Source organism: Vidua chalybeata, chromosome 1, assembly GCF_026979565.1.
Source record: "Vidua chalybeata isolate OUT-0048 chromosome 1, bVidCha1 merged haplotype, whole genome shotgun sequence".
Taxonomy (NCBI): domain Eukaryota; kingdom Metazoa; phylum Chordata; class Aves; order Passeriformes; family Viduidae; genus Vidua; species Vidua chalybeata.
The window spans coordinates 105,462,016-105,483,673 of record NC_071530.1 but is presented as its reverse complement, the minus strand read 5'-3'; the positions used below and the strand labels follow the sequence as shown (position 1 = coordinate 105,483,673).

The 21,658-nt window shown below is 40.1% G+C and overlaps 1 protein-coding gene across 1 annotated transcript in view; it reads right to left on the bottom strand.

Annotated features, from left to right (window-relative positions):
• Positions 1 to 1,810: 1,810 nt before the first annotated feature.
• Positions 1,811 to 21,658, bottom strand: part of COLEC12 (collectin subfamily member 12) — a 94,479-nt gene continuing 74,631 nt past the window's right edge. Inside the window, exons 3-10 of the mRNA XM_053961556.1 lie at positions 18,181 to 18,303; positions 12,190 to 12,288; positions 8,626 to 9,672; positions 6,716 to 7,213; positions 6,458 to 6,594; positions 5,588 to 5,697; positions 3,781 to 3,926; positions 1,811 to 2,602 (exon numbers count right to left, since the gene is read on the bottom strand). Coding sequence (XP_053817531.1) covers positions 2,583 to 2,602; positions 3,781 to 3,926; positions 5,588 to 5,697; positions 6,458 to 6,594; positions 6,716 to 7,213; positions 8,626 to 9,672; positions 12,190 to 12,288; positions 18,181 to 18,303 — 2,180 coding nt within the window. The 3' untranslated portion in view covers positions 1,811 to 2,582. The remainder of the gene's footprint in view (positions 2,603 to 3,780; positions 3,927 to 5,587; positions 5,698 to 6,457; positions 6,595 to 6,715; positions 7,214 to 8,625; positions 9,673 to 12,189; positions 12,289 to 18,180; positions 18,304 to 21,658) is intronic.

The following is a 21,658-nucleotide window of genomic DNA, read 5'->3' as shown; positions in this document are numbered from 1 at the left end:
GAATCAAGTTGTATTCAAAACCTTATGAAAAAGAAAAGGCTCATGAAATCCAGACTGTCTGAAGACAAGTCCTGCCTCCAAGATGGTGACACAGGGTTTCTGCAGCTGTAATACATAAAACTTTTTATGTAATACATAAACCAATTTTCGTGTTGTTCCTGTCTCATGTCTAATTTGTACCCACAGCACAGATTCCCTAATGTAACATTTTGTGTATTTTGAAAAAAAAAATAAATTGAAATTTAAAATACTGGAGGGAGATGTAGGGAAACAGCTGTCTTTAATTGATTGATCTTAGGAGCAATATTTGAAAATCTGAAGTACAAAATCTTGTCTCTTTCCAACAGAGCTGGAGTATTTCAATAAACTTATCTGCATTCAGCCAAGGTAAATGGCAGGTCAGGAGGCAATGGAAAAACATCTCTCCAAGAAGCCAAAACAGCTTCCTTCATTGTGAGCATGTGGCCATGAGAAGGGTATAAAAACTGGAAACAAATACCAAGGTTTCTGCTAATGAATTAACCCCCTAATTTTTAAAATTACTGATAAACAATATTGCTGCCTAGACAACAGCTCACGGGACTGTGGAGGAAACTCTCTGGGTTATGGTATAATCTCTTTCTTCTTTGCAGCATATTTTATTTTCTTTTTTGTTTGGGAGAGAAGTACCAGTCCAAGAAAACCAAGAGATCGATTTACAAAGCACTCTGGAGAAGTGCAAGTTTATTAGACTTTTCTGAGTATGGCATGTTTTTTCTCACCAAATCTTGAAATCTGTCTTAAAAACAAACATATTTCAGTGTGTGCAGCTTCTTTGTTTCTCTTTTCATAAAGTCTCTCACCTGGGCTTGACCTGCAGTATGTGTGGCAACTACTGGGGTAGAATTCCTTACAAGAAGGGAGAAGGAATGAAAACATTTCAAAATGATTATTAAAAATTGGAGATTTACTTCCATGGAATTCCCTCCTGAGTGGGAGGAAGGGAGGAAGGGAGGAAGGGAGGAAGGGAGGAAGGGAGGGAGGAAGGGAGGAAGGGAGGAAGGAAGGAAGGAAGGAAGGAAGGAAGGGAGGAAGGGAAGGAAGGAAGGAAGGGAAGGAAGGAAGGAAGGAAGGAAGGAAGGAAGGAAGGAAGGAAGGAAGGAAGGAAGGAAGGAAGGAAGGAAGGAAGGAAGGAAGGAAGGAAGGAAGGGAAGGAAGGAAGGAAGGAAGGAAGGAAGGAAGGAAGGAAGGAAGGAAGGAAGGAAGGAAGGAAGGAAGGAAGGAAGGAAGGAAGGGAAGGAAGGAAGGAAGGAAGGAGGAAGGAAGGAAGGAAGGAAGGAAGGAAGGAAGGAAGGAAGGAAGGAAGGAAGGAAGGAAGGAAGGAGGAAGGAAGGAAGGAAGGAAGGAAGGAAGGAAGGAAGGAAGGAAGGAAGGAAGGAAGGAAGGAAGGAAGGAAGGAAGGAAGGAAGGAAGGAAGGAAGGAAGGAAGGAAGGAAGGAAGGAAGGAAGGAAGGAAGGAAGGAAGGAAGGAAGGAAGGAAGGAAGGAAGGAAGGAAGGAAGGAAGGGAAGGAAGGAAGGAAGGAAGGAAGGAAGGAAGGAAGGAAGGAAGGAAGGAAGGAAGGAAGGAAGGAAGGAAGGAAGGAAGGAAGGAAGGAAGGAAGGAAGGAAGGAAGGAAGGAAGGAAGGAAGGAAGGAAGGAAGGAAGGAAGGAAGGAAGGAAGGAAGGAAAAGCTTTTATTAAAATGGTGTTTCCATAGTACCCTGATGAAACACTGACTGTGATCAGAGCTATAATGAGTATCTAGTCCTTAGTCAACTTAATTGTTACACATGCAGACTAGACTGCATACAGTAAGGAAAACACTATCTAAATTCTGCTTTAGAAGTTATTTAACCAGAACAAATCATCTGGGAAAGTAAAAATATTTCTAACTGGAAAAATATTTCCCTATAGCTGAGCTAGGCCTGACAGCAAACCTTAATGAATTATTAGTACCTTTATTGTTTTCTTTGGCCCCTGTGCACTATATTTGTAAAAAAAGTCAGTAAAAAAGAGAACAATTGTAAAAAGCAAATATTTTGTACAAAAATACAAAGTTTTAAAAGCTCTTAAAAGTATATTCCATATTATTGATAAGAGTTGGACTATATATATATATTTATATAAAATCTATATATTCGTGTATCTGTATAATTTTTCCTACATTTGGGATTTTAGCAAATTAAGCAACTGTTTACACAGTTGCTTTATATGTTTTTCTATATGAGTGACCAACAGTCTTACTCAGATTGATAGAATGTCTTTCCTCAGAAGACATAAGCTGCTTATGGATGTGGTTACTGGTTGGGAAGAAAATCTAAAACAGAATTAGTCCAACAGTATTTCTTGACGCTGAGGGTCGAAAGGCCTTAAATAATTACAGGATGCTGGAGAAGAATTATTGCTGAATTCCTTGATGCTTTTAAATCAGTTTTCAGTGCTTGCTTTTTTCTGTTTTCATATTTTTTTCAATTTTGGAAGTCAGTGTTGCTCTTTCCCAGGATTTTCTTCTTCTTGACATAAATTTCCTTAATATGAAGGTATCTGTAAAGTTATAGCCTATTACACTCCAAGAATTTGCCCTACAGAATGAGAGAAAACAAGAAAAACAAAGAGAAAAAGAAATCCTGTAAAAAGCCTGTGAAGATTAAACAAATTTCCAAAAAGAAAACTTACAGAGATCAAGGTATGTAAAAAATTTGAGCAGACTCATATTCAGATACTGTAAGTCCTGGAGGATAAATATTTGTAAACATTAAAGTTTTCTTAAAATAACAAATGTATGTAGGAAAACCAGGGTAAATCATATTGTTACTTACACATGGCCCCTCACTCCGGACATCCAAATAGAATTATACACACAAAGCTTGTTCAGCACTTAGTTTTGTCTTAGGGGACTACGGATGGGATGTAATTTTGGCTCTAGCTGACATTTATGTCTGCCTTCACTGAAATTCAACCGACAAGTTTCCAGCTGGAGGAGCCAGGCACCCTTGGCAAAGCAATGTTTAAACAGGTTGTATGGAAGAGATAACGTTTCAGGCAGAGCCCCTCCATGAACACAAACACCAGCTTTGACCACGTTCTGTGACGACGGGGCCGGGCTCTAAGCAGCCATGGGAACCACCTGCCCTCTGCTCCTGCAGAAATGCCTGTGTCAACAGAAGGAGATGCCCTGTGGCAAACACCTGGCTGACTGCTGGCCACGCTGGCAGTTTATGAGTCCTTCACTCCAGCTGCAACGGATGAGATGCTTATGGCCTATGGACTCAGCTTCTCAGTCCCATGGGACATCTCCTGGCAGTAATGGGAATTTTAAGATCTCCTTAGCAGTCACCAAGTGCCTCCTATTGCACAAACTCTCAAAACAAAGTCTTTTTGGTTTTTGGAGGCTGATTCCTGAGCCACCCTAAGGCCAGCTTTCCCTGTTGTGTGGCCACTGACATTATGAAGGCAGCTTCCAGTGTGGGTAGAATCTGGACCATGTGCCAAATCATGCCCATAATTTTAGGCATGTGTTAAGCCTACAGGAAACGGTCAAGATTCTGAGCATTCCATGGCTATAGCCAGCTTCGAGGCTGCTTTTTCCAAGTGCAATAGATCCAGCACTTGCATCTGGATCTGAGTAGAAATGTTCCACATATGATTCCTCCTCTTCCTCAACAAGGCACTGCTGTAGCATTCAGCCAAGATCTCACCTCTAGCTGCGGGACATTTACTATGGGCAAGATGGAATAATCAAACCAAGGGCCTTGCTTACCTTTGTCCATGTCTTTTTCACAAATGAAATTGTTAACATCTTCACAGTAGAAGTCATTCCAGAGCCCAGCATAGATCAACCCAGCGCAATCTTCCCCTGGCCCATGCCCGTGATCCCAGTTATCAGGCTGCCCAGTTTTCCAGTTTCTTTCCACAAAAAAAGCAAGAGATATGATTGCACAACACAGCACACATGGCAGGTTTTCACCACAAGAAATTAACGAAAACATCATGAGATCTGTTCTGAACGGGAAACACACATTGAGACAAACAATACATGACTCTTGCTGAAAATGGAAAACAGATGTATTACAGAGAAGGGAATCTATTCAGCCTCCGGCTGCCAAAACTCAGAGACCTAAATTTAGACCAATGAACTTTATTTTAGTTTCTGAGCGTACATGCACACACAGTGGGAGTGCTCCATGCTCCAAGTGCATTGCTCCAAGCCTGCCAAACCTGCACATTCCTACTGGCAGATGGGACTGAGAAGAGCCCACAAGCTCAGAGGTAATGCCAAGATGCCAACAGCCTGCCCTTGCTCACTGCAAAGCCCTCTGACTGCACCAAAGGTGGGCATCTTGGGAGGAAAAACAAAGATCCATGTGTTTGAGGGACACGTGCTCATATGGGAAGGGAATTCTATTGACTTTTAAGAAATGCACACAGTATATTTACACACATCTTTTGAGATTGTTAGCTTTGATGGCAAAATTGAATGTAGCAAGCAAAAAAATCTTGCAGCGTTTCCTCATCCTGTTTTGGTTTAACGAGTGAGAAACGCTTCCAAACTCAGGATCTGAAAGCTCAGTTTTCCTGAAGAAACAGGTTGTTGAAGGGAGTTTGTGATTGCTGGCTGACACAGTCCATGCTCAGCTAAAAAACATGCCTGCCTGACATAGAGCGTCCAGCCAGGCACCTGGGAGGACAAACAGCTTTCCAGAAGTAATGAAATACTCCAAAAATCTGTAACCAACAGCTCTGACGTTATGACAGAGAACCTAAAACCATGGTGCAGTGGAAATCTACTAAAAGCAGCACCTTAAGGAGGATCAGTCACAGTGCTGACATGAAGACGAAGAAAGATGAAAACGGGAAAGGAAAAAAAGGGGAAAATATTACGGCTCATTTGAAATGAATCTGACTTTTTCCATGTTTTTCATCTAAATGAACACCAATGAGATCACAGCTAATCATTTTGTAACATCTGACTGAGTGTAACCTGTTTTTCTGAAGCACAGCATGCTCAGATCTATAAACTCTTTAGTCTACTCCTCAGTATTAAAAATTTGGGTGGTTGCAATCTGTTCCATTTAGGACAAATTAGGTGTAGCCCTAGGATTCCTGGAAAGCTGCCAATTCAGTTCTCAGCTGGCCAAAGCACAGACGCCCTCATTTCATGCATTTTCCTTATGTTGAATGCTTTCCACTTGGTTTTGGGCTTTATCTAAAGACTGGTCATTTTTTATCAGAATGAGTACTCTATTTATAGCCAGTTGTAATGCAAATAAGGAAAATTCAAACCAAAACAGTAAAACTGTGCTTTCCATCTCAACTTTGTAATAAAAGTCAGAAGCAAAAGTTTTGGCAAGAAACACTGTGCTGCGTAGTTATGTGATTCTTTCATTCAACATTCAGTTTTCTTTCTGGCAAGGAAAGGAATCCTTGTGCATGGAGAAGGCAGAGAGAAAGAACCCCGGCACCCTCAGTAACAAATTAAATTATTGGCATCTACAACCATCTGGATTCATTAGATAATTTCTAGATGCTGCTTTTAGAAGTGTCAGCATTGCTTTTTATTTACGTACGTGTAAACTGGTAAGGATCCATCCAACCATCTCCATTCATTTTCCTTCTCTGAATCTGTTAGTCCAATCCAGAAGCTGCCTTTCCCAAAAATCTGTCTTTTTATCCATTGCTGTGAAAGAAAGATCTTAGTCCATAACAAGGACAAGAGTTTTTGGGGCCAATACATTACACTGGTTTTATAAGCCTCTTATTATTAGAATTGGGTGGGCCAGAGATATTTTTCTAAGCTGAAGATATGTTTCAGGAGTTGGCCTTGGGACCCCTTGCCCAGACTAGAATCCCTTTCAGTTTGCAATGAGGTAGAGAGAGCTAGGCATGAAAATTGGGCTGACATAAAGCCACAGCTAATATCTTATAGACACAAATTGAAAAAAACCCTAAGAGTAAGGAATTGTATCTTGACATCTCCACTGCCATGTTGAATAGTATTAAAAATACTATTTGGACAGCAAAAACTATTGGCTAGATTAAAGATACTTTTGGGTCATACTAGTCCTAGGATGCATGTATTAAATCAGATAATTTAAAATTAAATTATATTCACTGCTGCAAAAAATACTTTGATAGTACACAAGGCATAATGGATTCCATCTTTAAAGGTTCAAAACTCCTACAATTCTCAGCAACTTTTCTTACTGCTTTGTCCCCACCACCTTCAGGGTCAGTATCAGTTCTACTCAAACTACCCTTCTTCATAGGGAGAAGCTGCTGATCAGGTAGAGGGTGGACAAAATTCTAATGAGTCAATCAATATGTTTACTTCTACTGTATGAACTCGCGGTGCTCTCAGTTTTCCACTGTCTTGTGGTTTCTACATGTTAAACAACTTCAAACTTCCTCCTTGAAAATCAGCAAGAGAAGGTAATTACCTGCTCCTCTTTGTTGTTGATGATAACCAAGCGCGATGCTTTCTCTTCACAGAATAACTTTGCCTCTTCAAAAATTTCTCTTTCAATTGAAAAGTAGTAGCACTTTTCCGTGTAGTTCTTCCAATGGGGAGAACAACCTGCGATGTGAATTTTTTCATGTTAAGCCTGTTACTGGTAACTCAACAGAGCAGTAATAGGGTCAGTAATAAATGGAGGAACCCATTCCCATCCACAGCATGCAGTGTGTTGATGGCTTACCATTAGCCTCGGGTACGGGCGTAGGTTCACTCTGTAGTGCCATTGGCATCCCTGGACCTGGCGGCCCCGGTGGGCCCGGTGGGCCAGGCGGGCCCTTTGGACCCGGCAGCCCAGGGACTCCAGGGAGTCCAGTTATTCCTCGTGGTCCTGGTAACCCTGGGCTTCCCACAGTTCCTTGTAGGCCTTGAAATCCAGGTGGGCCTTGAGGCCCTGGTGGACCATCCTTGCCTGGTGGCCCTGGTGGCCCTGGGTCTCCATTTGGTCCAGGCAGACCTGTCTTGCCCGGAGAACCTCTCTGACCTTTGGAGCCAGGCGATCCTCTTGAGCCTTTCCCACCTTTTTCTCCTGGTGGCCCGGCTGGCCCAGGTGGGCCCTTCTCCCCTGCAGGTCCTGGTGGTCCGGGCTCTCCTTTCTCTCCTTTTTGTCCTTTTAGGCCAGCGGGGCCAAGAGGACCTTGAGGGCCTCTGTCACCTTTAGGTCCCCTTGGACCAGGAGGGCCTGAAACAATGTAAGCATGCAAAGTGGGGATATGCACAGAAAGCAAAACAAAAAGCCCACGTGGGGTGGGCTTGTTTAATACATCTCAGACCAGCGCCACTGGATATTTAATAACAGAGAAACCGGGCTAACAGCTGCTTTCATCAGTGCTTGTAATAGTGCAGCTGCTTTCCAAATCCTATATACCGTTGTCCTTTCCTTGACCTCCACAAAATACAGGATACAGAAAAGACTCTGATACACCCAGCCATGTGAACTGGACAGTGACACTATGCCCCAGGTGACCAGCCAAGGTGCCAGTCCCTGCAAAACTCTGTGCACTAGTCTATACTAGTGCACCAGTCCTATGCGTTGGTGGTCCTGTTCCCTTACTTGGCCATGCTCCCTTCTCCTTCTGGTCTCATCTCTCTGCTCTTAGTCCCAGGACTCTTTCTCCTGATCCTGTTTGTTGGTCTGTCAATAACAGGGTGTCAAAAAGAGAAAAAATGACAGATAGCAAGCAAAAGGCTAACTGTGGGATAGACCAGAAGTTGCAAATTGGCCAGCTCTAACAAGACAGGGAACGATAACCCATGACAGGAAATGACAATACTGTGACAGCAATAAACAACAAAACTATTTGGGATTCTGTTCATGGATAATCAAATCCCTCAGTATCTTCCCACCCCTGGTACAAATCTACATAATTCAAACTCCTCCAGAGATAGATTTCCAAGCTGGAATCATTTAAACCTGGTTGAAATGAGAATGGTTAAGGTTACTGACATGTAATCTTGGCTCTAATGCAGCTTTAGTTTATTTGGAGCAATGGATTTATATTTATGATTAGAGGTTTAGGCTGGTTCACATCTGATTGGAAATATGAGTGTTCTTTTCATTTGGGATAATATTTGGCTGGGATAAACCTCCTAAACCTGATGCTATTTATTTCTGGAGAAAATAAAGTATCCCAGGATTAAAAACTAAGTGAAGTAGGATGTTTTCTGGCAGACTAACAACTGGCTTAAAGTGAAATAGCAACTTGTTTTTCAGTAAGGGTGGACCTTCCTGGGAATAGTCCAACATATATTTTTTAGCCATTTCCTCTTTACTGGGGATTGGTTTCTTGAGGTTCCACACCTTCACTCACTTATTTTAGAAACTAAATCAAAACCAGATCCAGTCAGTCAGTCAGACAGAATAAAATTTTGCTAAGTCAGAACCTTCTTTCATAACATCCCCATTTTATCTATGTAAAAAAGGCATAGAAAAATTAGTGTGGAAAATTCAAGCTACATGTACATTTCCAAAGTTTAGGATTAGATAATGGAAAACCTCAGGACTCTGTACCAGCATGCACTAACTTCCACAGAACTAAAGAAGTAATGCAAGCAGGAATTCAGCACACACACATCATTAGGGAAGCTGCCTACCTTGTAGGATAGTGAAGTTCTTGATGAGCTGGCCATGTTTGGAATCCACCAGCTTCATTTCTTCCATGATTACTGACAAATTGGCAACTTCAACATCTAATCTTGACCTCATCAAATCCTGTTGCACTTTGAGAGATGCAGAGTCTATGCGAATATTGGCTAGCGTGCTGTTCAAAAAAATCAGCTCATCTGAGTGTTTACTTAAGGTGTCCGTACAAGTTGTCCTGATCTCATTGAGATTGCTCGTCAGTGTCCGTAGGTGATGAGCAGTGTAGCTGATGTTGCTGATGATATTGACTATATCGGTTTCAAAGACCTGGAGCCTTTCTTCTAGATGGCTGAATTTGGCAGCAGTTCTGTTTTCATCTCCTTTATGCTGTTCCTGGAGATCTTTTAGACTTTGTTCATTGGCTTGGGCAATTGTGGTGATATTCTCCATCTGCCCACTGAAGGAGCTGAGCTGATTGTTCATGTCTTCAAGTGTATCATTGTTGGCTTTTGCCATTGCTGAATTGTTGGCAGCCAAAGCCTGTAAATTGTGTACTTTCTCCTTAAGCCAGTCAGTATCCTTCCGGGCCTGAAGGACAACCTGCTGCAGATTTTGAAAGTCATTCTTGATTCTTATAATAGCCGAGCTTGTATCTTCCATTGACTTCTGTAAGACACTGATAAGATTTCTTTGCTGTATTTGAGTCAGGTTTAAGTTGTTAAGGCTCATGATGACCACGTTATGAGAATGCTCTTGGCTTTGCAGATTTGCTTGTATATTACTTGTGTCTTGTTGGAGATTGTTGATATAGCCAGTATATGCCTGGAGAGTCTTATTGACACTGATGATCATGAAAGAGTTACTATCTAAGGCACTTTTCATTTGGTTCTGTCTATCATCTAATAAATTTCCAGTCTCTTGCAGCTTCTCCAGTGTGTCTTTGTTTCTGCTAGTTTTCTCTGCAATGTCATGAAGCTGCTGACGAAGAGCCAGAATGTCAGATCTGAAGCTGGACAGTTCAGTGTTAGTATTCAAGGCTTTTTGTCCAGCTTGGTCATCTGTTGTACAGGAAAAAAAAAAAAAAAAAAAAAAAAAAAAAAAGAACGGCTTTAGGGATTTTTTTTGTAACACAGTATAAAACAACACAGTGTATTTTAAGAACAGTCAGGTTGTCAAACTGTTCAGTAGAACTTTTATGCCATCTTTTCCAGAAAAGAGAAACCACTAAGCAAAGTTCTGCCTCTAGACAGAGAAAAAAACCCCAAAAAATCAAAGAGGAATTGATGGAGACCTTGTGTTTTGCTGAGGAGAACAAAACGGTGATTCTGTCATCATGAATGGGAAAAAATATGGTTAGAAACTCATGAGTATATGCAATCAAGAATGCTGTGCTCTGAATGAAAACTGAATGGGAAACAGAATTCAAAACATTAAACAGGTATCAGGAAGTGTAGGTTTTGAAGTTACAACTGGATTTTGCTGAAAGCTCAGAAGTTTATTTTAACTGTTCATGTTTTCCTCTTTCTTTTCATTGCAAGTGGAATACCTTCATTGTGATTTAGTACATATAGTTCCAATTTTTAAAATCTTTGGTTTAGCTTTAAGTAAGTTCTGATACTTATTTTAAAGGAATCTGGATTAGGGACAAAAGCTTTCCCAGTAGGCTACTTCAGATATGTCAGGATAAGATATATTTCTGGTTTTCTCTCTAATACATTACTATTGCTTTTAATGACATTTATTTTGCCATTATTGTTTCCTTATGTTCTGAGCTTGAGGAAGGCAAAACCTTTAATCTTTGAGAAACATCTCTGGTTGGGCTTACATTGCCCTACGGAATACTTCTGGAAGTTTGTCCAAGCATGATAAAGCATTTGAGATTGCACAGCCTATCATCCAGGACATAGAAACCAAGGAAATAAGCAGTCAACACTTGCTTTCAGGGAAGACTCCCTTGCTTGACCTCAGTCACTTCACTATCCTGCTCACAGTCCATATATTTTCGTCCTCATCTATGTGTAGCTATATTTATGAATTAGACGGTCTGAAGACCATAATTTCAGATGATGCCAAGAGAGAACAGTATGGTTTTCATAAATTACAGTGAATACAGCTGTGTATGGTGCTTTTGTCTGGTGTGATTGAATGAGTCATGATGGCAAATGTCATATGATGGCTTGTGAGACTTCAGCCTGAAGTGTTTATGGAGTCTTTTGCGGATGGACATCTTCCTGAGCACAGTTCCTCTCCCTGCCACTCCTCTCACCCCCAGATCTTCTCAGCTCTGACTCTATGTTTACCTCTTGGCTGTAGCTCAAATTATACTGTGTTCCTTACTCAGCTCCGACAACTGCCAGGTCCACATGCAGCTAATCCCTGAAGGCCTGTCTTCCACTCACCACACACTTTTATCCTTCTGGCCCTACAGCACCTCTCTTACTTTTATGTCTCCTACTCAAACTGCTCCAGGACTTTCCTAACTTCCTCCATGGCAAGTCCACTTAAATGGGAACTGATGATCCTGAGCATCTCACTGAGCATCCAGCCAGCAGTGTGTAAAAACGTGTAGTCATGAAAGAAGCGAAGGTACTCCAAGTCGTGAAAATTTAATCAGCATAATATAATAACCCAAATAGAATCCCAAAGGTTGCATGAGCAATCTTTACAGAAGTAAAGTGTAACATTTACTTCTGTAGATGTGTCAGTAAAAGAACATATCACTGAATTACCCCATGTCTTTGAACTAAATGAAGTGTGCAAATACTTTAGAAGCCAGCTATTTTGAGGGGAAAATATTGTAAAAATTTACAATCAAGCTGCAAGCAAGGAAGTTTTCCTAGAAATACATATCTCAATATGTGGTTTAGAAAACTAGTCAAAATTTATTTCAAGAATCACATGCATGTATGTGTATATTAATACTTCTACAATGAAAATTATATGTATAGGAAGAAAAGTAAAAATGTACACTTAGAGAGTAGAATCTTTATCCATGATTTTTTTTTACATCCTCCTGAAAATGGAGAATTTTGATAGCACTTGGGAGACCCAAACAGATAACAATCTTATGTCCTGTATTCCTTGAGATGCTCAAGAAACAATTTATGGAAGTAATACACTTGCCTCAGACATAAGAATTTTGAATAGTTAATTATTTGTGTACCTTGCAAAGTGGCCTTCAGTTTTGAATCTTAATTGTTAAAACAGCATCAAGATGACTGGGTGACAGGTGCTCATTTTATGTGCTGTAGAACAACTACTGTTATGTTTTAGATCTCTACCTCAGAGAAGATTCTCTCCTGAGGGCAACATTTAAGTGTCTGTTTATTTAAGTATAAATGCTTTCAGAGTGACTTCAGTGGGAACTGTACATTTTGAAGTATTCTTAAGATGCTCGTCTAAGTAGAGCTGATCTGAGCTATTTTTAAGTAATTTCCCAAGTACTTGAGAAACTGGAATGGAAGTGCTGTATCTTGTCATAGGCAGAGATTTTTCAGGCAAATTTCCTGCCTCAGTCTGCCAGGAGAGCACCCCAGGTCCACAATACAAAGGGGCTTTGCTTGCGTGTAGATTACCTAATTTCTTCAGATCACTCTCCACTTCTGTGAGCTTTTCTGTGTATCTTCTGTGGGATGTTTCCAGGCCACCTGTCACATTGTCCATTTTTTCTACAACTAGGGGAGAGAGAACAGTGTGTTATGAAAAGAAGAAAAGTGAAATTATGAAAAAAGACTAGTAAAGAATAAAGCAAACAAAACCCCACACCATTACCACCAAACAGTAAAAAAAGAAAACACTTTAAATTGCCTTGCTTGCCATTACACACTGCTGTTGCTCTGTGAAATGTTGGAAGGATGAGCTCGTATTTGCTGGTGGACTCAGAATTCTTCTACTTCTTCAGTCTGCCAGCAGTCCCTAATGATTTTTTTTGCCCATGAGAAATCTCTCTCCTGAATGAGGAAATCCCTCTTTGTGGGTTTTCCTCACAAACAAAGTCCTTTCCTTTTAACAGTATTTCCATGCTTCAAGCACAGTGCTGTGTGGCAAAGGAAAATGGATTGCTAAAGGCTCAGATGTGTGAAAGAAGACTTCCTTTAATGTTGCTATGAACCATTTCTCCTTAAAAAGAATTTTTTTTTCTTGTGCCTTTTCATCATTAAAAGTTGCCACCTGGATAGCAAACTTAGGACTGATAGTAACTGCTAAATGTTTCGGGGGGGTTTAAACATATTGATAATGGTACAGATCACTCAAAACAGTCTTGAAATGATTCTGCTTCATTAAGATTGAAAGGATGGTCATTCAGGAAGTGCAGATTATGACTGATGTGCGCTTTATTTTGTAATGCCTGAGTACTTTTCTTGTCACTGAGACACTCAATTATTTGATGAAATTAATACGGGAATGGAAAAAGCAGAGCAACAAATAAACAGCCCGGGGTGGCTTCCAGTGGCAACAATGTGAAATGCTTGCAAGGTTAGAGATAGCCTACAGCTTTCACACTAGACTTTGTCTAATAGCCTTTTGCATTCAAGCCACAACCAGGGGTAGAAATTGCTTCTCATAATGAGATTATTTAGTCCTTTTGCTACACCGGGAACAGAATGGGTCTGTAACAACCCTGGGAGAGGCTGCACGAGTTATTGTGCCAGCTCCTTTTTTTTCAAACAGAAGAAATAAAGTGTTTCCCATGTTTTGAGGTTCTGTAAACCTGTGTGGAGTAGAAGTACCTCAAGTCTTTCTGTCTGTGAAATGATCTGCAGCTAGGAAAGAGTCTTATAAAAATTGTTGCTATGTAAAGGTTTGGGTTTTCACAAGAAGTGAAATTTAGGGATCTTTTGCTGCTCATGAGTGACCACATGAATCCCAGACCTTTAAAGTGTAGTCCAGCAGGTGCTCCTTCTTTATTAACGTTTGCATTTGGTTTTTTTTTTTGATTCTGGGTACCACTGTTACACTGGAGGCTTTTATTGCTTTCCCAAAACCAACATGAGAAAAACAGACCAAGACTATTTGATGGAACATCACTGAGGAGTTACAACAGAAAAAAAGTCTCAGGAGCTTCAGAAAGACCATACACCCTTTGATGAATTACCTGCTTGCTCCTTTCTAGGCTGCTAACAAGTCAGTAAAACAGAGACTTTACTGTGTGTGCAGTCATTGTGACTTTCTGTATTTGAGATGATGACAGATTGCTTGCTAAACACCAGACCCAGGCTACAATAAAGGCTTTGCTTTTTCAGAGGGACAGTTGCTCAATATCTTCTGCTTTAGAAAACATTTTTCTCCCTGCACTAATTTTTTACTGGTTCTTCTGCCCATTAAAGTTGTCAAAATGCTATATGCCATTTTTCCTAAATGAAACCAGAGTTGATTCTCTGTTTATCCTGCCCTGCTGTCTTCCAGGCTGGAGCCCAGATCAACAAAGATCCTTCAGCTACTTCTGACACTCCACTGATGCATGTATATGCTATCACATGCAGAGAGAGCAAGGCCTTGGCTTTTCTTTCCGGCTCTAGGCAGCTCCTTGTTCAGTCTGTGGTGTTCTCCTTTGTCTACAGATGGTCACTACAGATGGCTGACTCTGGGCACTTAGAGGGACCTTATGAAATAATCTGTATTTAAAAAGCAGGCCTAATTCAAGTTTTTCTGCTGAACCTGTGCCTTGACTAGCAATGTCACGTCACCTACGGTTCTTGTTAATTCAGTTTTAGTGTAATATTCAACGGTTTCCCCAGCAATGCAACACACTTGGAGTTGGCAAATGAATATATATTATCAATAATTAAAAGAAAAATGTAATTTCTTCCTTTTGATGTCCAAATTAATGCTAGTTTGTACTTCAGATCTCAAGTTTGTAAAACTAAACTGTCATATAACAAGTATGTTTTCATTGTTGAATGAAATCGAACACTGGAAGCTTGAGTTAAAATATAACCTTGAAGAGTCCAAAGCAAATGTAAACAAAATAGTAGTAATCCTATTGATAAGTAGTTGTCTGGCAGTTAAATGAGACTGAACAGAAGTAATTATACAACAGCATATGGTATTTTCATTGTTCAAAGTGAAAAAAAAAGCCCAAACCACTGAACTCCAGCAGCAGAAACAAACCTGGTCTCTGCAAACCTGACTGCAGGGTTAGCTCAAGGGCTAAGCTGCCATCCCATAGATAAACCAATGCATGTATTTGCTTTATATTGGGATGGGATCTTAGCCTCCATGGTCAAATAAATCATGGGTTTGGGGAACTTGATCCCCTGCCCAAACTCCTTCCCAAAGCAAGTTGTAGCTTATTTGCTTTTCTTGCTATTGCCTTGCAAGTGGAAAGGATGAATTTGGGAGAGAGAGTAGCAAGAGGCCAGAGTTGGGTTTTGTTGCTGTTGATGTCAAAAGAGGTCATATGGACCGATGTCCTCTTATTGGGAATGTCTTTCCTTCCCTGGTAGTAGCTCCCACCACCATCTCTGGATGGAGCCTTCAGTGGTAGGTGAGCATATGGAACACTCTCAGAAGTGGAAGTCAGCGTCTAGCGAGTGCCCCAGACTTGAACAGCCACTTTTCACCTTCTCCACAAAAAGGCAAACAGGCAGATCAGCTGTAATATCCCATACAAAAGGCTACTCTGCTGCTCCCAACAATCTGCCCGCTCTGAAAAGGCACATTTGTGTATGTCTTAACTTGCCTTTGGTTAACTTCACCTTAATTCACAGCTTGGTCTCTCTGCATTGTCATCTCATTTTCTGACAAGAACACAGTGGAAAATGTGGCAAAGATCCTCTAAAGGAAGCCCAAATTTCGAATAGATGCTGACCAGACCAGTGAGGACTGTCTGCATCTAAGCCACTATGACAAAATGTGCCATTTCACCAGAATGTGTTGGCCCCAGGTAATGGCAGGCAAACTATGTCTGGGAGACAGATAAAAGAATGAAGATGAAAGTCATGGTGGGCATGGAAACCTAAAAACAAGGATTGACTAGAGAATAAAAGCTACCATAAATTCAAACTACAAACTTGCCTTTACTGGAATGAGCCACAGGAAGAACATTCATCTTCAATAGACAAATCTGACACTGGCTGGTGCCAGAAAAATTTTAACTTTGTATTTTTCATTTAATTTAATAAAGTATGTGCAAAAATTGCAGATTGCTTTATTAGTGTTTTAAACAACAATTTGTCTTCTCAAAGCAGAAGAATACTAAACTTGCCTCGTTATTCCTTCATGTTTTTGTTTCTTTGTTATTCATTCATGTTTTGGTTTCAGGGTTCTCCAACATACTATGAAATTTTTACCACTAGTTTGTTCTGTGTTGACTTTGCCTCCCATTGAGTTACTTTTTTGCTTGCTATATTTAATCCACTGATTAGTAGTTTTAACATTTTAAATCACAAAGGATATTTAAATGCGACGTAGGAAATTAAAATTTTAAAAGTAGTTTTGGGCTTTATAAACATAAGTGTGGGAGGCAAATTTAATAGAAACTTAGCTAAGAGACTGAAAGAATCCCTGATGCCAGCAGAATTCCTTCTTTCAGTGTAATATTGCAGTAAAAAAGAGAAGCTAAATTCTGATACAGAGAGGAGAGTTCAAGAACAATATACTTTTATTCAGAGTTTTGGTCTTCTTTAAGGACTAATTCCTTCTCAACAATCAAAACTATTGCAGTAATTAATTTGAATATGTACTGTCAGCTGGGGTTTTATCTAACTTATGTTTTCCCTGCAAATTAGCACGTAGGTACCCGGAAGTCAAAGCTCTTAAACTGCAGGTACAAAGGGCAGAATTAATGTCTCAAGTATGAGCATTTGCTGTTTGGTGTTACAGAAGTTACTTGGATTCAACAAGACTTTTGTCTCTCTGCCTCTTTCCCTTTGCATTCAAATGTTGCAATCACCAAGATGAGCAGTGGAGCAGTGGTCACCAAAATGTCTTAGGGTCCGTGAGCAAGATATGCATTATCCACCTTCCTACAATACCTTTTACATTTATTTTTGGAAGAGGGAATTCTTTTGTCCTTGTCCTGGATAGCTGTGATTTGGTACTGCTGTGACAGAAAGACTCATCCCTGACAAGTGACTGCTCATTCAAAGAAGGAAGTTTAGAAATGAGTGAAGTAAAGTTTGAGCCTCAAGAAGAGAGCAAAGTCTGGGGAAAAGATGGTGCTAGGGGTCCCCATAGAGAAAGAAGCTTGAAAACTAGATTGAAATGAGGAAGACAAACTCCTTCTCCCAAAGTCTCCTGGAAAGATCCCATTCTCATCTGATGTAAGCAGATCTCTGCAGATTTATAGCTGCAAATGGCCTCCCCTAATCCATTTGACCAAATGATCTTATATTTATAGATCAAGAATAAGTTTTTGAATCCTGGAAGGCTTTTTGCTTTTTGTCCCTCAAAATCTGACTTCCAGAGACCAGTTACTTGAGGAGATGTATTCACATAGATGTACTGCACTTTTTTTACATTTGATGTGAATTTGCCACCTTCTGTCTGCTTTATCATGAAACAAGATTACCTAAATCTCTCTATCTGTTCCTCACATTCTCTCTTTTCCCTGGATAAATCTTCCACCTAAACAAAACAGTTTTAATTTTCTCCCACTCAAAACTGCGCCAAATCCCCTTAAATAATTATTTATCCTTTCTATTTCTACAATTTCCTTTTCTTTCCCTGGCAAAGGACCAGAGGTGATGTCAGCTCTGCTATGAGTGCAGCTGTTGGCAGCACAGGATGCAATGCATGCTAATCACATGAATATTTACTCAGCTCCTTGGAGGGGTTTTGAAGCTAGTCTCGGAGCCATACTCAGACAGGTAGTTTAGAACTAGCTTGGTTTTCTCTGCAACCAGCTGTGATGCCCTGTTATAAGGCTCACAATGATGTCGCGCACTTTCCTTTTCATGCCAGAAATTCACATCTTATTTATTTAACTTATTATAGCTGTAACTGCACAATAAGCAGGTATTTACATCAAAACATTTCTATAAATGCCTAAGTAGCTACAGTTAATTTGTGATAAGAGTTTATGGGAATTTAAAGCCATGTTTCCCAATGTACCCAGCCAATGACTTGCACAAATGAAATTCTCTCCATTCCTGGGTTGTTCAACTACCAAAATCATTGAAATTACTATTAAAAGTATCTAAATGTCTTTGTTCATCACAATTATTGTCGATAGTCAATACACTGGCACCTTCTGGTTTAATTTTTCTTCTTCCAGATATTTCAAAGTAATATTGATACTACATTTTGTTCCTGTGATAAATATCATAATAGTAAGATATTCCTGGCTGTTGCATTGTTACATAGCTTTGCATCTTCCAGTACTCCTTCTTGGTGGAGGAATGATTATTTTGTTTTAACCTTCCTTTCAAATGTCTAATCTGGTTTAAAAATGTCATAGTTATTTGAAAGTGAAATTCTAAGGTTGCAGTTTGTTGTTATGTACATACAAAAAGCCAGCATGGTCCAAGTACTGATATTTAGGGTAAAATGTGACAAATTCCTAGCTAGTAAGTGACAATGTGTTTGGACACTTGACTGAAATGTTGGTCACAATGCATACATACCTTTGTATCCCAGAATGGCTACTGTGATTGTTAACAGGGCACATAAAATGTATAATAAGATGATGGAGAACTTCAGTGCCCAGTTATTTTTACACTTGGTACATTGGCTCCCCTCCTGAATACCTGCAACAGAAAATTTAAAGAAATTTAAAACAATTGCAAAGAACACATTGCTGGGTTTTTCTCCCCATCTCCTTGCCTCTGTTTTCTGAAGAGCAAATTATTTATCTCAGCAGATGACGTTTACATATGGTGCCTATTTGCCTATGCTGCCAGGATAAAAAATCATGGTGGTTAGAACATCTGTTCAGTGAAACAATCACTTTGGGATTTTAGCATGTGTAAGAGAAGTAGGTTCTGCTTCACTGGACAACCTCTGGCTTTCCTGAGAGGTGGCTGTTTTCTGATTGTGCTAACAAGACTATGGTGAGTTTTGGAAATAAAACCTTTATTAGCATCTCCTCTGTCAGGAATCACACTACAGCAGCTCTTTCTTAGCATTTGGTATCCCTGTGGGGCAATAGGACACAACGAATGTTCTGGCAGAAAAAAACCCACAGAAATAAAAGAACATTGTGAAAAACTGGTAGGAGTAGTTCTGCTTTGTAACAATCACCACCATGCAAACACTTTCCATAATGAGAGAGACTTGCATATTTTTGGGGGGTTTTGGAGGACACTATTTTCACAGAAAAGAAGGGGTGCTTCATTGATACAGTGATCTGTTCATCCACAGAAAAAGTGCTGGTGAATTTCTCTTTGTGGACAAGCTTAAGAAAAACAGCCTCAAATTGATGAAAGAAAACAGATCTATGCTATTCTAAATTTAAACTTTTTTCCAGAACAGCTTGGTATCTTTGAGTCTATTAGGGAAGCACTTTTCCTCTGTTAGGGAAGCAATTTTCCTCTTTTGTGCTCCTCGGGAATAGCTCAAGAGTGTTGGGAGCATGGATTATTAATCAGAAGCACAAATGTGTGAAAACCTGAAAACTGGACCGATGTGCTGGAAGAAACAGACGGGATTTATCCGTCTTTCCAAGGTGCGTTAAGCAGGCCAGGATTAACGTAACTTTCTGTGTCTGTCAGAAAATGCATTTCTTTGATATTTCACTCTATTTGTGTACTATTAGGGGAGTCCCACAGGAAAGCTTTAAGCTCTAATAAATTCTATGTACCAGATTACTTAACTAATCAAAACTTGCTCTGTAGCTTTTTATGAGTAACTTATATTTCCCCTGAGGCCTAACACACAGATGATTTTACTTTTCCAAACTCACGACCTTCTGCAGAGTGGTTTTTTATTTTTCTTTTTTTTTTTTTTTAAGAGAAAAGCACAAGCCACTTCCCCTGAGTTCAAGAAGGATGGGTGACCAACATAATGAATCAGGTCAACTGCATTTCTCTCTCCAATGACATTTTCCAATGGCTTCCTGTAACCTAAGGTACTTGAAGAAGGACGGATTACCATATTGGAGCATCTGAGGAAGAGGATTTATACAAAGTTTATTTGACAGGGCATTTTCTTCAATCCTCTCTGCACATATACTCGCTGTGGGTAAGGCAGAAATGCATCTTTTGCAGGTCTTTTCCACCTTACATCACATCATCATATGTTTTTTCTAAACTTTTCAGGTGTGACGTCACATTCTGTTGCCATGTGATGAAAGAGATGTCATAGATTTGAGTTCGTGTGGTTTAGGTATAAGACCAGCTGGGAACATCTGGTTCTTTTTTCAAGAACATTATGGGAAAATGAGACAAAGGCTTGTAAGCATAAACTCAAGAACATAAATTCCAGAGAGTAAAGGCTTCTCTTCTGCCTGTGGGGTGGGAAGGGATGGAGCTGGCACAGAGACAGGCAGTGGCATAGCCCACTTATTGGTGACTTGGATTTGGAAGGGTGGTAACTCCTGCACCACAAAAAAAAAAAAAAAAAGGTGAAGGGTCCATAATTCAGTAGTCAGGTTTGCTTATGGATCGTGATGCATGGGCTGACTTGCTTTCTTTGGTTTGCAGTCTCAAGGAGTTTGCTGGTGAGGAAGCTCTAACTGCGGAAAAAGCAGGAAAGGGAAAGTGCAGTTTTCTAAAGGTTTGCAATAGGTATTTGGAGACTGAAATGATTTCACAGTGGGAACTTGGTGGTGTCTGGAGCACCATATTGGTGGTCTTAGCCAGTACTAATGGGCTCATTGAGCCCCTGTGCTCTAAATGCAAGGTTCCTTCTCAGAAAGGTCTAAAATTCAGATTCCAATTTGGTTGTCTTTGAAAGTCCCACATATCCAAAAACAAGCTCGGGGCAAAACTCACATCACATTCACTTTCTAAACACACAGACAAACAGAAAGCTTGATCCTCCCTATTTTAATGTTAATTGAAGTAGGCCTAGATGCTTATCTGGGAAAAATAATAGATTGCAGAGGTACAAAACACAGAGAAAGGCAGAAGTAAAAACAAAGCTTTTGGCAGCAATTGCACAATGAAAAGTTTCACTTGATAGATGTCTCATAGTAAGATTACTCATTTTATGACATGACCAGCTTTCTGTCACTGTACTCTGGCTTCCTGGGTAGTGTAACGAGCTGAAACTTCACCGATGTCACTGGATGTATTGCAGTTCAGCATCAAGCATCATATATGTTCCAGTGCTTCACAGGGATCTAGTTTCACTTGTCTCAACCCTCTCTACCTCTGGTTCAATAAAACAGCACTTTGGCTTTTCGGAACTTTTTGTTTCAGTGTATTTCAAACTGACATCAGAACAGCACCCCAACAAAAGCCAGACCTCTCCATCCTTTCACAGTCCAGCACGGTTGGTATCAATAACACAGGCACATCGTACTAAAACCATCATACAGGCTGGAGTGATTCCATTAACTAACTGGCCTGGAATTGTGTACTGCATTCCATAGTGGGGCTTTCTGCCTGTCAGCCCAAAACTACTTCTGATTGCCAATGAACCCCTGCTACCCTCATCCAACATGACCCAGGTCCAGGGCTGGAGTGAAAAGCCAGGAAGCTCTAACAGGCTCCTTTGTTTTCTTTTACCTGGGATACAGTAAAATCTTTCAGAGCAATTATATTTGCTCCTTATCACAAACAGGTAGTGCTGAACTCTGCTGCTAGTAACATGAGACTTTCTAGTTTACTAAACATATAAAATCTACTACAAAAATACTAAAGATATAGGTACCCTTTGAAGAAAATATTTGGAAGACTCATTCTGATGTCTTTCTGAGCAATTAAATACATTAGGCTATATGCAAAAGCCAGGAATGCAACCCTCTCTATATAGGGATGAACTACAGTATAATCAGAGCTCCCCAAATTCCCCAGCACACACCCTGACTTCAGCTTGCCCTGTCATTCTTCCCCACTACCTTGTTTAAGGATCATGCCCAAATAAGATTGCTCTGATATAGGAGATGCATTTAGTCCATGTCATGAGGACACATTTTTATTCAAAGGTTGTTCTCAAAAG